This window comes from Alligator sinensis, unplaced genomic scaffold (assembly GCF_000455745.1).
Source record: "Alligator sinensis unplaced genomic scaffold, ASM45574v1 scaffold499_1, whole genome shotgun sequence".
In the NCBI taxonomy this organism is placed as follows: Eukaryota; Metazoa; Chordata; order Crocodylia; family Alligatoridae; genus Alligator; species Alligator sinensis.
The window spans coordinates 3,424,089-3,440,121 of record NW_005841864.1 but is presented as its reverse complement, the minus strand read 5'-3'; the positions used below and the strand labels follow the sequence as shown (position 1 = coordinate 3,440,121).

The 16,033-nt window shown below is 40.9% G+C and overlaps 1 protein-coding gene across 1 annotated transcript in view; it reads right to left on the bottom strand.

The window, feature by feature from the left end:
- Window positions 1-16,033, bottom strand: part of LMBRD1 (LMBR1 domain containing 1) — a 223,701-nt gene that overhangs the window by 203,563 nt on the left and 4,105 nt on the right. The window contains exon 3 of the mRNA XM_006016640.3: window positions 7,284-7,344. Coding sequence (XP_006016702.1) covers window positions 7,284-7,344 — 61 coding nt within the window. The remainder of the gene's footprint in view (window positions 1-7,283; window positions 7,345-16,033) is intronic.

The window sequence follows — 16,033 nt, the reverse complement described above, 5'->3', positions numbered from 1 at the left end:
GGGGGGAAAAGAGAGAAGATCAATTTCGAGTCAATTTAATAGTCTACTATGAAAGTTCAAGACAAATGTCTCTGCCACAGTCCTGTAGTCAGTGCCCTTTAATAAATCAGGAAGTAGTAAACATGGTATTAGGGAACTGATAGCTGTAAAATTTCTTCTAGATTTTTCCTCAGATTCCATTAAAAAGTAGTTTAAGATATTGATGTTTAAGACAACACAGCATGATGGCAGTGTCTCAGTTACAATATGGAATACAGAAAGCAAGGACAAAACATACACGAATAGTGAGAAAAGTAGCCAGCCTTCAATGCAATGTTTAAAACAAAAAAACAAAACAAAAAAAAATAATTAACTTTTCATGGATTTACCTTAGCACAAGTAACAAATCAGGCAGGCAGAAGTGTGTTGAAATTGTGAGAACATTACAGGGCATTAAGAGAGGACTGAGCTATCAGAAAGAATGAACCAGATCAAATTATATAGATTCATAGATTGTAAGGGGCTGGAAGGAACCTCACAAGATCATCAGTTCCAGCCCCCCTGTACTAGATAGGAAAGATAACTGGGGTAAAGTGACCCCAGCACAGTGACTGTCCAGTCTCCTCCTGAAGATTTCCAGGGTAGGCAATTGCCCCACCTCTGGAGGGAGCTTATTCCACAGTTTGGGCACCCTGACTGTGAAGGAGTTTTTCACTGTGTTAAGCCTGAAACAGTCTTCTAGGACTGGAGTTTGTGGCCATTACTTCTGGTTTTCCGCAAGAGTGCCCTGGTGGACAATTGTTCACCGAGTCCTTGATATAGCAGTAAGCTGCTACAGAGTCCCCTATCAGGGTTCTTTTTTAGGCTAGAGACCCAAGTCCCTCAGCTTTTCCTCATATGATTTGCCTTGCAAGTCTCTGATCATATGGGTGGCTCTTCTAGGATGGGGAAAAGCTTGAGAGAGTCCAGAGACATGGAAAACTATGGACAAATATGGAGAACTAGAGTAACAAATGGAATAAAGAGCAGAAAACAGAGCATTTTTAGTACTTATTCATCATCTATCCGTTTCCAACCAATGAGCTCCAAAGTTTATAAGGACCTGGGTATATCAGTTGATTGTGGAATGACTAAACTGACCATGTACCCAAAACACAAAAAGGCAATTGCAATTCTATGAAGTAGTAAACAAGATATTCCCAGTGAAATTTAAGTATTAAATGTCATCATGCAAGGCACTGGCAAGACCTCTTATAAAGTTACAATTGTACATAAGCGGCAATAAATCACAATTCAGGAAAGCTGAACTCAAGCTGGATTTAGGGCACTACGAGAATGAACAGGCAAAAAAAAAAAAAAAAAAAGGAGAACACAAATTTTACAAAAAGAGGTTTGAAGAGCTAAGCTTGTTTAACCTAGCAGAAGAGGCCAAAATAGGATGACTGTCTATAAATACAACAGGATCTAAACACTATTTCAGGAAATATTCTAGATAAATTATAAATCTTGGCAGAATAAAATAAGTGAAAGAAACTAGCTATAAATTCAGGCTGGAAATTAAAATGGAATGGCTGCCTACTAAGACTAAAAGAAACCAATGTACAGCAGCTGCTATCTGACCAGTTAATCGATTGTAAAAAAAAATAAATAAGTAAATAAATAAAAATAAAAAAATTGTACAATATGGCATAGTGACTCTTTCACCTCCCCACCTGTAGCTTTTCCCCCGCCATTCTCCTTCAGGGTTTGCAAAGCACAGGCATGATTCATCAGACAGCTCTCATCTCCACCAACACCAAGTCCATCAAATCCATGTCTGAAAATAGCACTCACTTTATGAAACTTATTTCAGCAGCACTGGAAATTCAGGAAGCTTTTATTTGCAGGACTACCAGCCCAAACTACATCAGGGTTGACTAATTTTCCCAAGAGGTTAGACAATGGATTTGTATAGGATGATTTGATAAAGATGATCCTGCCTGAGATAGGGGGTTGGACTAAATGACCTATGGAGGTCCCTTCCAACACTACTTCTCTACAATTCTATGAGCCTATCCAAACTAGTTCAGCAGTACTTGGAAAGTACCAGTTGTACAAGAGTTAGAACCCTGAAATATTTGGGAATACCACCACCATTATGCAACTAGCTAGCCATTAAAAAAAAAAAAAAAAAACCTGGGGCTCTGAATACTTCCTATATTGTTCCGTACATCTGCTCTCTCCCCCGCCTAACATTTTCCATGCTAACATCATTTGTTAACCCCAGGTCTTCATACTTACATTATGAGGCAGCAAGAGGAAAAAAAGAACAAGTAGTAAAAGGGCCTTAGCAAAACCTAATGGATTACTAAGCCTTGAATAGTTTAAGGGTGGGTTTACAGACTAAAAACAAAAGTTACAGCACACTTTGCAGACACTTTTGGCTGTTCCAATACAAAACTGCCATACCACCACCATGCCACCGCCACCACCCTACAACTGGCCTTTGGATGTAGCACATCAGTTTATGGCAGGAAGCTATGCATAATTTAAAGGCAGAAGCGAGTGGACTTTGTGACCTTAGAGCAGGGGTGGGCAAAATGCAGCCCACCAGGCCATTCTATCTGGCCCACAGGACCCCTAAAAATTTTAGAAAATTAATATTTATCTATCTGTCCTGGGCTGCCTGTCATGCAGCCCTCGATGGCTTGCCAAAACTCAGTAAGAGGCCCTCTGCCCATAACAATTGCCCACCCCTGCTTCAGAGGAACCTTCCAGTTATTGTGTGTTCTTAAGATGAAGACTGTGCAAAGTTTTAAGTGTAATACTGCAAAAACAATACTTAAAAACTCATACTTAAATCTCTACCACCATCTGGAGGTTACACAGTGCTACAACATTAAGATCCACATACTAAAATGAAGATAAATCAGCTTTATGTCTTACAGCAGCATTAGACCAACCATAATTATGGCCACTTTCAGTGGCCCCAAATCTCTCTCAAGTTACCTCCTCTTTCATATTTGATCTCCGCTAAGAATGTAGTAGTTTGAAATGTTTTAATATTCTAGATGGTTTAAACTGCTAAACAGATTATATAGCACACAAAAAAAAAAAAACAAAACCAAACACACCCAAAAAGAATTACTGCTTTATTTTAAATCAACTGACTGTTTTAGCATTTACTACACAGCCTGAGAACTCGATTTGGTAGGGGGACAGGGGGAAAAGCACACTGTAACTATCTTTTTAAAAAAAAAATCAAAAAACATGTTTGTTAAATATACAGCAGCTGCCAGGTTAGATAAAAGTTCATTTATTTTTCCAGTTTGAACATCTAATAATCTGTATCTAATTTGTGCATGTATCATTTCTGCATTTAATGTTTCAAAATGTATTTCCAGAAAATGTATTTTGGTGAGACTCCCTAGAAATGCAGGAGTACTAAAGGACCTGAGGTTATAAAACTTTGAATTAGTTCACTTCAAAAGTGCCTTTTACATAGGAACTAAAAGCAGATTAGTGATTTACACAATCTTTGATCTAGACACTCCCTGTCCATGGATCACCAAAAAGTTAAGCATTGTTTTAAAATAGCAAAAAAAGGGAGGGAAAGGAGCAGTTCCGTCTACTGAGTCCTAATGCCTTCTTTGTTCCAAGCAAGCAGTAAGCAAAACGTTTTCCGTTGCCCAGGAAGGACTACTTTTCTCTAAGCCAGTTTAGCATACACAGTTAAAGTAGCTATTTCTAAGACTATCAACTTTTTCTTTTTTTCAGAAGTAAATATAAATAGAAGCCCAGAAAATGCATTTTATAAAAATGCAAGGAGAGCTCTTTTCCTCGATCAGAACTGAAATTTTCTAAGTACATTTTAAGCCTTAACATTAGACTGAAAAAAGCCTCCTTCCTTGGTTATCTTCCAGAAAACTGAATCTAAAGGCCTGTAAGCAATGCAGACCAACTTAAAAAAAAAAAAAAAACGCATCAAGGCCACTGGCTGACTGAAGTACCTTGCCCAGAAGATTCATACTGCAATGAGAAAACTAAAGCTCTTTAAACCCAGTCTTCAAAAGTATAATAGATAAGCATAATGAAAACGAGTATAAATCCCCAGAGAAAAACATTTTAACATGAAATTTAAACCCACATTATATCCCTTTTATTCATGAAATTAAGCTGCACACATCTTCCCAAAGAGCAGTACCACCACCACCAAAATTTGGTTCCAGTAATGTCAAGTAGTCATTTCAAGGCAGACTCAAGTCTCTAGAAAAACTAGAGAACTCATCTGTCTTCGAGTGCATCTAAATTTCACTTGTAGGAATTATTTTCCTTCCTCTATTGACTTTCTTATGAAGATTAAAAGACAAGCCTTGATTAAAAATAAATAAATAAATAAATAAAATATTACGGGTAACTTTGTTACTTAAACATAATTATTTGTAGTAGGCCCAATCAAGAGTAGTACAAAGAAATGTTTCTTTGACCCCTGACAGACAAATTCCAGCAGGCAACAAGTAATATTGCTCAATGAAAACTTACTTCATGCATCATGCTTCACATTCACAGGACAAGCTATCCAAAGGTGGGTTAGTCACAGGAGATACAGCTACCAAGGAGCTGCTGCTGAACAAGGCCATTTCAGAAGACCCAGCCCCTGGGACCTCACATGTCAAGGAGACTCCCTGATCCCAGGAACCCCTGTGCAACAGGATGCCAGAACACTGTGTGCAAATGGGTGCCTGAACACCTGGGGTCAAGGAATGGCTCTTGACCCCAAGGTTTCTTGTTCCAGGATGTCTAAAAGCCGTGTCCAGCCCAGTTGCACATGCCACTCTTAATGAATCTGGCATGGTGGAATCCCAGAATCAGGGATTATCATCATCATCTCAATCCCAGTGGCCCTGTATGTAGTATTTGTATATCCTCTGCATGTGCAGCCAAGCTGCACATTCAGTTTTTAAAAGTTCCCAGCAGGCTAGGACCCCTAGGATCAGTGAGAGCTCAAGAGTTTGCAGGTATCATGCAGGAAGAGTTGACTAACTCCCCCTAATCCAGCACTTGCTAATCCAAACCCTGGGTTCCTTACTGATCATGTCACAATTGGAATTTGATCCTCAATCCTATGAACTGCACCTCCTGCCATGTCAAGTGTGGCAGAAGGTGCTGTTGTTGGGAAACATGGACTACATCTGTATCATGTTATTAAGTGAGCATCTGCCAGGCCCCTTAAATTTTGTAATTTAAACTATATTGTCAAATCAGTATAGTTGACGGTAAATAGACAGGGATAATAAGAAACTGACATTATAAAAGGGGTGCATTTAAAATAATGCTTTAGAGTAACCCTATTTAAAAAAAGAGGTAAGACAGCCATGTATGTTACAACCTAGTGCATAACACACTCATTAGTATACATTTAAGTTAGTTTGAAAAAACAAAAAACAAAAAAAACTCAAATCTCATTTTTTTTTGCACATGACATGCATCTTTTTGGAGAGCAAAGTAAAAAAAGGACTTTTCCAGAGTCATAGCCAAGAGTGCTAACTGAATGCAGTAGTTTACTCACCCTGAGCAAGCTCAAAGGTTGCTATAGTCACAAGATAATGTTAACCCTTTCATAGCCACTGTCAACTGACAGCAGCTTTCTATCTGCTCAGGCAAAAGCTGCCAATTTGGCAGCAACTGTAAGAGTTTAAACTGAACTCCACCCCTACTACTTGGTGGCCCCCCAGAAGAATAGCAGCCATTTGGGCAGCCATTACAGCACGGTACCTCCATGCTTTTATTCCAATGAAGGAAAGCAGAGAAGCTGATTAAGACAAGTATCCCAATTTAGAAAAGTTAGTCAAGCAACTGACCGAGGAACTAAAAGGCACAGTGTTGAATTGCTAATCCCGTTTGACAGAAGTACCCTTTTCTGTATTTGTTTCAGTTTTATTCAGCTATTTCAGTAAAAATGATGAATTCAAAGAGCAAATGGAAGTTGACAAAGCAGCAGGGGGAAGAGAAGAGAGAAGCGTTTTTCCTCTTCCATGCCATCAGTGAGAGAAGGAGATCTAGAATCCTGCAGGACATAGCGAGCAGAAATCATCCATTCAGCTCATTAAGTAGGTATTTCCTATATGTTATAAGTGTTAGTTTTAAAGCCAGAGATGTTAAAGCAGGCATCTAGTACACCTAAGAGAGATTTTTAATAAATAAAAAGATACTGAAAGCATTTCCATCAAAGTTTTGCTTGACAAAGTCATAAGCAAGAAACTACTTAATAACTTAAGAAAGTCTTCAGCATTTCGTAAAACAAAGGTGGAAATAGGACTCATTGCATCAACCTCATACTTAAAGTATAAATTTACTGCAAATGCTTACCAGGAATATCAACTTTGATATAAAGGCTATACTGGGTTGTGAATTAAAAAAAAAAAAAATTGTTTAGGTCCAGGCACTTTACCCCTAAAAAAAATAAAATAAAAATAAATCAGTTCTAGTATACTACAGCCCCAAATAAGACAGTCTCTTAAAAGCAGATGGTCTTGTATGCTATGTGCATGGCACTATTAGATCACTTGCCGAGTAAGAAACAGGAGTAAAGTTTCACATTGCTGGAAATGCTAACACGCTGAATGCTAACTGTAAGAAAAATATTATGTCCCTGGCAAATGTTAATCTAGAATAGCTAATGATATATTGGAGGAATTTTACCCAAGATTAAAAATAAAAAACCTCAAGTGTGCTACCTACTATGCTAGATCTGGGAGACTGAACATCCTATTTTGGGGATTTGGGATAAAATTCTTGTTCTTAATGCCAGGCTGCACAGCCTAGCTTCAAGCTTCCTAGATAAGGCTTCATTTTCAAATTAAAGCATGATACAAGCCACATAAATGTGGAACATTTATGGATGGTTTGCCATTGTATGACATGGCAAATTGGTTGAATGTGTGGCATATTACAGTTTATGACTTGATTAATGCCCTAACCACATGATAAATGTACTGTCTGCCAGGATCAATAGCAGGCCAAAATTTATTTAAGAAAGCCACTAATGTCTATACTGTGCATGCATTAAACCTGCTAATCTGTTAATATTGTCTTTCCAATACATTCATGATGTTGTTACAGCTGTGACAAAAGAAAGTGATCCTCCATTTATAAAGCAAAGTGTATGAGAGATCCCAAATATACACTAAACCCAAGTTCAGAGTAACTTAAGTTGTATCCTCCTAAAAACTGGCTTACAATACTTTAGATAAAGAGTGGTGAATGCTTGGTTTAACAATGAGAGATGAAAGATTATTTTTCAGAAATCATTTAAAAATACTCACTGTAATATCCATATAATACCGTGTCCTCAATTTGTCTTGAAACATTAGCATCAGCCCAGTCCTAGTAAGATTGAAGGAGAAGAGGTTATTCTCTTTCTAAACACTTAATCTACATGAAAAACTTATACAAAAATTAAGTATGGTTTACCTAAAAAGCATAAGATCTTTTCTAGTGCTATGAGACCTCAATAGGTTGAAGAAACCATTAAGAACATGGTAGAAAGAATGCATACTTATTCTGGATTAGACTGAAGAATTTATACTTTCATACTTTATTAGACCAATTCATAGTTGGAAAAATTATTCTTAGCTGGAAAAAAATTCTTCTTGGCAAGCTTCTTCATAAGCTTGCTAAGAAGAATTTTTTTCCAGCTATTTGAGTCGTTCTAATGAAAAGATATCAGATTTATCCAAAAGAACCTTATCTGCCTATGTCCTTAGACCAACACGGCTACAACCTACACACTTGAAATAAGGGCATGGATAGACATTTAATTTCAGCATCACAGACACTATTTTATTGTGTTTACAGGTGTTCAAGTGCCTCAATCCCCAGAGTATTGCAGAGCATGGTGAGAACCTATGCTGCTAGCACTGCAGTTAGGAGATTGGTATACAGATATCCTAAACTGCTTTGCTTCCCCTCCCTCCCCCCACAGTGTACAGGGATTCCAGAGGACAATGCCTACTGGCTGCCCAGGGAACTAGACTCCCACCTACTTCCCCCAGCCCCCTCAACCAAAAGGGTTCAAATTTCACTTCCAAGATGCAATGCGACCCTGCACCCACCTGCACTGTTCCAAGTACAGATTATTTTATTGACTTGGTTTTGAAGAAGTATGAGGCCATCATAGATAAATACTGTATTCTTGTATACAGCCCATCCCTTCCCACCCAAAAAGCCAGCTGCTGGAAGTTGGAGTGTGCATGATGTGCAAGAAATATGGTAAGAGCAGGTTCCACCACTTACAGGTGAACCCTACAGTAAAGTCTGCAGGAAACTACAGGGAGCAGAACAGCAAGAAGGCTCAGATATCTAGCTGCTGCTACTCAGTTACTGAAGGAAAGTGATCTTTCCTTGTAGTTTCTCTTTCAAACTGAAGATTTCAGGGAGTGTATATGCATGAAATATAGTAGCCTTGGTCATGAACTGATGCACTTTCAAAGAGTAAAAGAAGGTCTATTGCTTTTTGGAAAAGAAAAAAAAGTTATTTCTAAAGGTCAAGTTTTGACAAACTGAGGGAATTAGTTAGTAAAGTCATGTGGAAAGAGAAGTTCAGGGAAATGAAAGGAGAAACAACCTTGAATTTCTTTAAGTCTAGTCCAGCAAGTCCAGAGTATGCTGTACTTAGTGGCACAGAGTTGAAGCCTACCAGCACTTCTGAGAGCCTGTAACTCCTGTGCAGACTGGAGCACAAGGCCACATGTGGCCATACAGATATGACCAGGGCCCTAGCCATGCAGTCAGTCTCTGGTTTGCTAGCCAGTTCAGCACAGGAAAGTCCCCAGTGGGGGGAGGCAGTGCACATGTCCCTGGCTACCTACCACAAACACATTTTGTGAACCCATGGGAGATTAGCAGCAGAAGAGCTCTGACCGGCTCCAGTTCAGAAGGGGGTTGTTCCTTGGGCAGGGGTCTTTAAATTTTGCCTGCAAAGAAAGCCAGACTACCACACTGCTCAGCCGCATTCATCTGTGAGACTGGTTCAGCCTCCCTGGGGCAGTAGAGTTTGGGGTACTGTCTGTAGGCATGCCCCATGGCACTTTACAACTACAGCAGTTACACGTGTCACTGGAATTTGTCAAGTTGCAGAGAAGTTGCTGTTGTGAAGAGGTTTGCATTCTCCCCCTCCCCACCCATCTCCCCAGTGAGAAATTACTTGTATACTGCCTTTTTGCAGTGCCAAAGCGACATGTTTCTCACAAGAAATTAATACCCATCCATGGCTAAAGACCCACAAAAGTTTCATATCCACCATGAGTAGACACACAACTATCAATATTTTAATGAAGTTCAAAGATGTTGTGAATGAAACTAAACTGTAGCAAACTTTTACTTTAAAATCTTCTGACCCCTGATCTTGTCATCTTAATACTTTCAGAACCCATGAGAAGTCCTGGACTCCCTTTTCTCTTTGAACTTTTGATCCATGGCAAGTCTGCTCTTCTCATGTCCAATGTTTATCCTGGTCTTACTTACTTCCTTCGAACTATGAACTCCATCATGAGTGTAATCCAAGTTGTCTTCTACTTTCAGATTCTCAACTACTTCCTCCTTATTCGTGAGCAAGTTAGGAACCTGTCCCATCCCCACTGGTTTCTCTACTATCTGTGCCAAAAGCCATTGCCTAAATATAATCCAGAACTTGCTGGACTATGTTGTTAGGTCATCCCTCCTAGCACTTATCACAGTAATTGAAGTCTCGCATAAAACAAACATCAGATCCTGTTATTTGAATGCTTTAGGTTGTCAAGGTTTTGTTTTGTTTTTTTAAGCCTTCTGTACTTTCTTTCCGACTTGGTAATTTATACTAAATATTCACAAAAAAATTCCCCTTACCATTCCCCCTTTATCTCAACTCAGACTTTCAACAGGTCTACCTCACACAATTTCTCCTTTCCCCAACCTGTAGTCACAAAACAAGGTGAACTGCCTTGTTGGATGACATCCCTATGGCCAAAGAAACTAACGCTTTGCAGGCAACATCTGCAGGGCCATTATTAGTCTCTAGACCACTTCCATCTCCTGACCTTTGAATTCTTTGAGAAGATCATCAAGGAGCACATCTGTGACGAGCTGGCATCGGGGATGATGCTCAAGGGCAAGCAGCATGGTTTCATTAGGGGCAGGTCATGTCAGACCAACCTGATTGCCTTTCACAGTCAGGTCACAAAAGCATTGGATGCAAGTGTTGCCGTGGATGTAGTCTTTCTGGACTTCAGCAAGGCCTTTGACACTGTCTCCCACACCATCCTCATTAAAAAACTAGGCAACTGTGGCATCGATGCCTACACAGTTAGATGGATTGCTAATTGGCTAAAGGGTCGTACTTAGAGGGTGGTGGTGGATGGGTCATAGTCAACCGATACCAAAATTTGGGGTGAGGTGGACACACTGGTAGGGAGGGAAAGACTGCAGAAAGACCTGGACAGGTTGCAAGGGTGGGCTAACAAAAACAGGATGTGTTTCAATACTGACAAGTGCAGGGTGCTGCACTTGGGCAGTAGTAACCGCAGCAGACATATAAGATGGGAAACTCCCTTCTTGAGAGCACAGAGGCAGAAAGGGATCTGAGAGTCAGTGACTCCAAGATGAACATGAGCCGACAATGCGAGGTCACGGTCGGCAGGACTAACCCGACCCTATCATGCATCCACAGGTGCATCTCAAGTAGAGCCAAGGAGGTGATCCTCCCCCTCTATGCGACACTGGTCAGGCCACAGCTGGAGTACTGTGTCCAGTTCTGGGCACCCCACTTCAGGAGGGATGTGGACAACATGGAGAGGGTCCAGAGGAGGGCCAACCGCATGATCCAGGGACAGCAGGGCAGACCCTACAGTGAAAGGCTACGGGACCTGAACCTGTTCAGCCTTCACAACAGAAGGCTGAGGGGGGACCTGGTGACCATCTATAAACTCACTAGGGGGGACCAGAAGGGTTTGGGGGAGACCTTGTTTCCCCCTAGCCCCCCCCCCAGGATAACAAGGAATAACAGCCACAAGTTGTTGGAGAGTAGGTTTAGATTAGACATCTGTAGGAACTACTTCACAGTTCGAGCGGCTAGGATCTGGAACCAACTTCCAAGGGAAGTGGTGCTGGCTCCTTGCCTGGGGGTCTTTAAGAAGTAGCTCGATGCCTACCTGGCTGGGGTCACTTGAGCCCAGTTTCCCTCCTGCCCAGGCAGGGGGTCGGACTTGAAGATCTACAAGGTCCCTTCCGACCCTACTTCTATGATCTTCACTGACCAGAGCCCATGTCCTTCACTCCAGCATGTAAAGCCAGAAAGTCACTTTGGGTTTGCCCAGGGTCATACCTGGCAGCATCAGGGTTCATGTGAGCCAACAGCCTGAGATAGCAGTCAATGGACTAGGGCAATAGTTCTCAACCTTTTAGGCTCAAAGCACCCCTCAGAAAACACCAACTCTTCATTTTCACCTTTCTGACTACAGAAAAAGAGCAATTTTGTGGCAAAGAACCCAGGAAGACCATAACAGGTCAGAAGGTTTTTGACACCATTAATTCCCATGTAAAAGCTTTGAGTTTACCTTGTAAACCATGTTTATATATTCAAGTGCTCACACTGCATGGTACCCCACAGCACCCCTGAAAGCATCTCAAGGAAACCCGGGGTGCCATTGTACCCTGGCTGAGAATGACTAGACTAAGGAGTCTCAGCAGCAGCATACCTCCTGAGATAGTGGAGGAAGCCAATAGATGGGTAACTCCATTTCCCTAAAGTGAGTTGCTAACAGGGGGAATGTCCCTGCAGAACTATTGACTCCCCCCTCTCTCCCCCTGGCTTTCAGAAAAAAAGCAAGCAGAACTTGATGCAAGTTTAATAGACCTTCCTATAATAGCATGTTCACAGATCTGATACTGCACAAGGAACAACCTTTGGCTCAAAGTTAGATGACAAGTATAAACAGAGAAGGAAAATTTTTTAGAGTCAATGACTGCATTCCCCAACATCAAGCCAACACTTGTTAAGTACAGTATAACTTCATGAATCCAGCATGCTTGGGACCCAGCACCTGCGGGAAGCATGAAAGTTGCAGATTTTTTAAACCAGAGCGGCAGGCTGGTCCCAGAGCTGCGGGGTGGGTGGTTAGCAGTGGCCAGTCCTGGAACAGCGGCTGCACGTAGAGCTGCAGCACAGGGTAGTGGATGGCAGCAGCAGCTGCTGCATGCAAGCTTCTCCTTCTGCTGCTCCAGGACAGGCCACCACTACTCCCTGATGGTGTGTAGGTTTTAAAGAAAGAAGTGCCAGATTTTTGATAATTTCAAGTTTTTGATATCCAGATTTGAGGTTATACTCTACCAAATAATTAATCCCTAAAAACAATTTATAGCCAAATATCTAAAGAGATAATCTTATTACATTTGCTACTTGTCAATCTTGAAAGAAGTGAGAGAACCAGTGAATTTCAATGAAACTTGAGATTTTCCAAACAATTAAACAAAGTTAAAGTCCTCTATAGTGTTAAAGTACTTACAGATGAGCAAGCCACTGTATCATAAAATGTACCAACTCCTCATTCAGCTATTTCAGATAGGCTTCATAAAGTCATTAACTCTTCCCTTAGTAGTGTTTTGATATTCACTTGCTATATCTATCTATAGATCCACACACACGCACAACCCCAATTCCTAGGAATGTTAAAAAGCAAGCAGGAAAGCATTGCCAAGTGGTAGGTTCCCTCTGGTTGAGGTTTCTCTCTAGTCTGGAAGATCTGCTAGCTACACACACACACACTTATATCATTTACCATGTATTATGCTAAAGTTAATCTAGTAAAAAGATGTCTGTTTTCTACTCCCAATTACTGTTAAATTATAGCTGGATGAAACCAAAGTGAAAATCAAAAATGCACATAAATTGCATTTGAAGTAGTTTTAGTTAAATAAATCTACATTTTACATGCTTAATATTTTACAGCAAGTTTCAGAAAGCATTTTAAGTGTACACACACACACACACACACACACACACACACACACAATATAAAAGTATATATTAAAATACAAAAAATGTCCTTAACTCATAGTTTAGCGCATAGGGCATTTTTCCCCACATGCTCTGGGTTTTTTGGTTTGCTTTTTTTCTTCTTTCTGTGCGCAAGGAGGGCACGCTCTTTAAAAATCACAGCAATTCTGAGAGCACCTCTAATTAAAATGCCCACAGCATCTCATGTATCAACATCCCCACACTTCAAAATGGGGCATTTTAACTAAAGCTTACTTAGCAGGGACACTGGTGCACAAGATGCAGGAGCCTGGCTGGAATGTACTAATTAGCACATTCCAGCAGAATCAATTAATCGAGGCTGCTCAGACATGTTGTAATTACAGCATATCAGAGAGCTTCCCAGCACATCTACAGACACCTATACTGATCAAATACTCTGGACTGCTCCCACTAGAGAACCTGAGAGCATTAAGCATTGCAAAGCCCAAGTTGCTGCCCCTCACAAACAAACAAACAAACAAACAAACAAACAAACAAACAAACAAACAAACAAACAAACAAACAAACAAACAAACAAACAAACAAACAACTCAGTAGCCTAGGCCCCCATACAGCACAGGTGGGCAGGGAGGAGGAGGAAAGAGGGTAAGCAAGAAACCCACAGATGATCCAGAACAGTCAGCACAGTGAGCAGAGAGTAAGAGCACCCAAAATCCTGCACATTTTCAGTTTACACTTGTTAGCAACTGGTATCTAGCACCCAAAAACCTTAGCATCTGGCACTTTCAAGAAAGTGAACAGAGCACACCCTTTAAATGGCAGCCATGGCATCCACCAAGAGACTGTTAAAGCAGACTATAACTAGAACAGCTCTTCTGCACTGTGTGGAAAGGAAAACAAGATTCCTAAAGCCCAGAAGGGACCAAGAGGAGGATCGGGCACTGTCCTATTTGTTGGGACACAAGCAGTCCTTGGACTTGTAACACAACAACTGGTTCCTGAAAACCGTCTTAGGTTGAAATGCAACTCAGAACCGATTTTCCCATAGGAACCATGTTATGAATGGGGGATTGGTTCCTGAACCAAGGCCTGATACCCTATTTTCACCCAAAATAACCCAGAATTTTGTACTCAATTATAGGCAAGTAATATAGCTACATAAGGTATTTATATTGTAAACAGCAATCATATCAATTTGGAAGGACTTCGAGGGGACTTTGCTAGACTTTTTGAAGGGGATCTTGGTAGGAGTCTTGGCTGCTTTCTTAAAGAAAGTGTCCAAGGAATTTGGACAGATGGTGTCCAGGACAATGGAGCAAACTTGTTCACTGGCCTGACATCAGAAACTCAAAACAGGGTATTTATAAAAGTTGTAAGTGCCATTCATTGCAACTCAAAATATTGTAAGTTGAGGACTGCCTGTACTGGCCTAAGGCAAGGAGTCTTTGATTCTGCTCTAAGCAGAACTTGTTTAAATACATTTTATATTAAACACTTGGATTAAAGAGAGTCCTGCATTCCTTGATGTTAACTTGCATTTAGAAAACAGAAGGCTGCCCAGGGATCCCTGAGCAAGGTCTCATTTGCACACAAGCCATGGTCTAACTGCTCACTGCCTTAAAGGCAATGTTGTGGTCTCCTCATCTCCCCTTTTAGTTATAACCATGCCTCAGATGTTACCAATTAACATTATCATCAATCAATCTAATGGGCCCTTGACCCCAGTCCCCCTCACTCAGCACCTCCATGGGTCCTGGGCTCTCTAGCCTCATCTCAGCCCCCCTCTGGGCCCTGGGATCCACAACCCCTTCTTTGCCCTGCTCCCAGGCTCTGGCCTTTAACTTACAGGCCTCTGGCCCTACTCCTTCCCCATATCTCCACACCCTACTCCCAAAACGCCAATTGCTGGACCTCTACCTCTCTTTAGTCCCACCCTAAACTAACAGTGTTACCCCAGCCATAAGGCTATATTACCCACAAGCTTTCTTGATGCCCATCAGGAGACTCTCACCCTCTGTAGCCTGCTCAGGAACACATCAGCCTCCAGGAAAGAACTGCCTGCCCAGCTCAGGACTAGGACTTTTACATGAACTAAGCCTACCACCAGACTTGCTTAGTATAGGGTAAAACAACCCATGTGATAACCAATGGTCAGAAAACAAGATGAGATTTAGAACATGTCTAGAAAAGTTGAAAGATACAGGTTTTGGCAGATTAAGTCCACCAGATAAGTACATATCGCAAGTAACTGGAGTTCAGTAGAAAATGAACTCTTAGCCCATATGCTGTTACTTGTAACCCTGATTTAAGGACCATGACAGAGTTAGATTTTAAGAAGAATAGAGTATTGGCTATGGGGGGGAAATTCTTATGCATAAAAATAAGTGCTAGTTCTTTCAAACAACAGTATTCACATTTCCTTGGAAAAAAAAAAAAAAAAAAAAACTACACACACATGCCAGGAAAGGTGTTCCTAGAACAGTGGTTTTCAAATTATGGTCCACGGACCCATGGGGATCAGCAGACCATGTGTAAGGAGTCTGCAAAAAATGAGTATGATCAAAAGCATGTGAATAACCACACTTACAATTCAAAGGGGTCTGCACCTCCACTTGCTGACCCCTTCAGAAATTTCAAGTGAAAAAAGGTTTAAGATTACTGCTCTAGACTATGAAGTCCAGTCCCCTGCACTCAGAGGCAGCCATTCAGCCAGCATCCTAGAAACTATTTACTGTAGTTCTCTACACACACCCCACCTACAGCCCCAAAGTACCTTATGGAAAAAATCTTAAAAAAAAAAAAAAAACCCTAAATCATGCCACAGATATTCTAAACTAGTCTTACTGATGCCTTTTACAATTGAACAGTACTTCCTTGTCTCTACGGACAGTAGCTTCTCCAATATAGAATTCACATTTACTTTCAATTCTTGTCTCAGCTCTCTAGGAAGCAGAATGCTGAATCAATACATATGGTGCCCCCTTCATAAGTTTTAAAAGTTTAGATAAGAGTACATAACAGTCAAAGTTAGCCATTCAGTTTTTCAGGAGGTTTTTTTTTTTT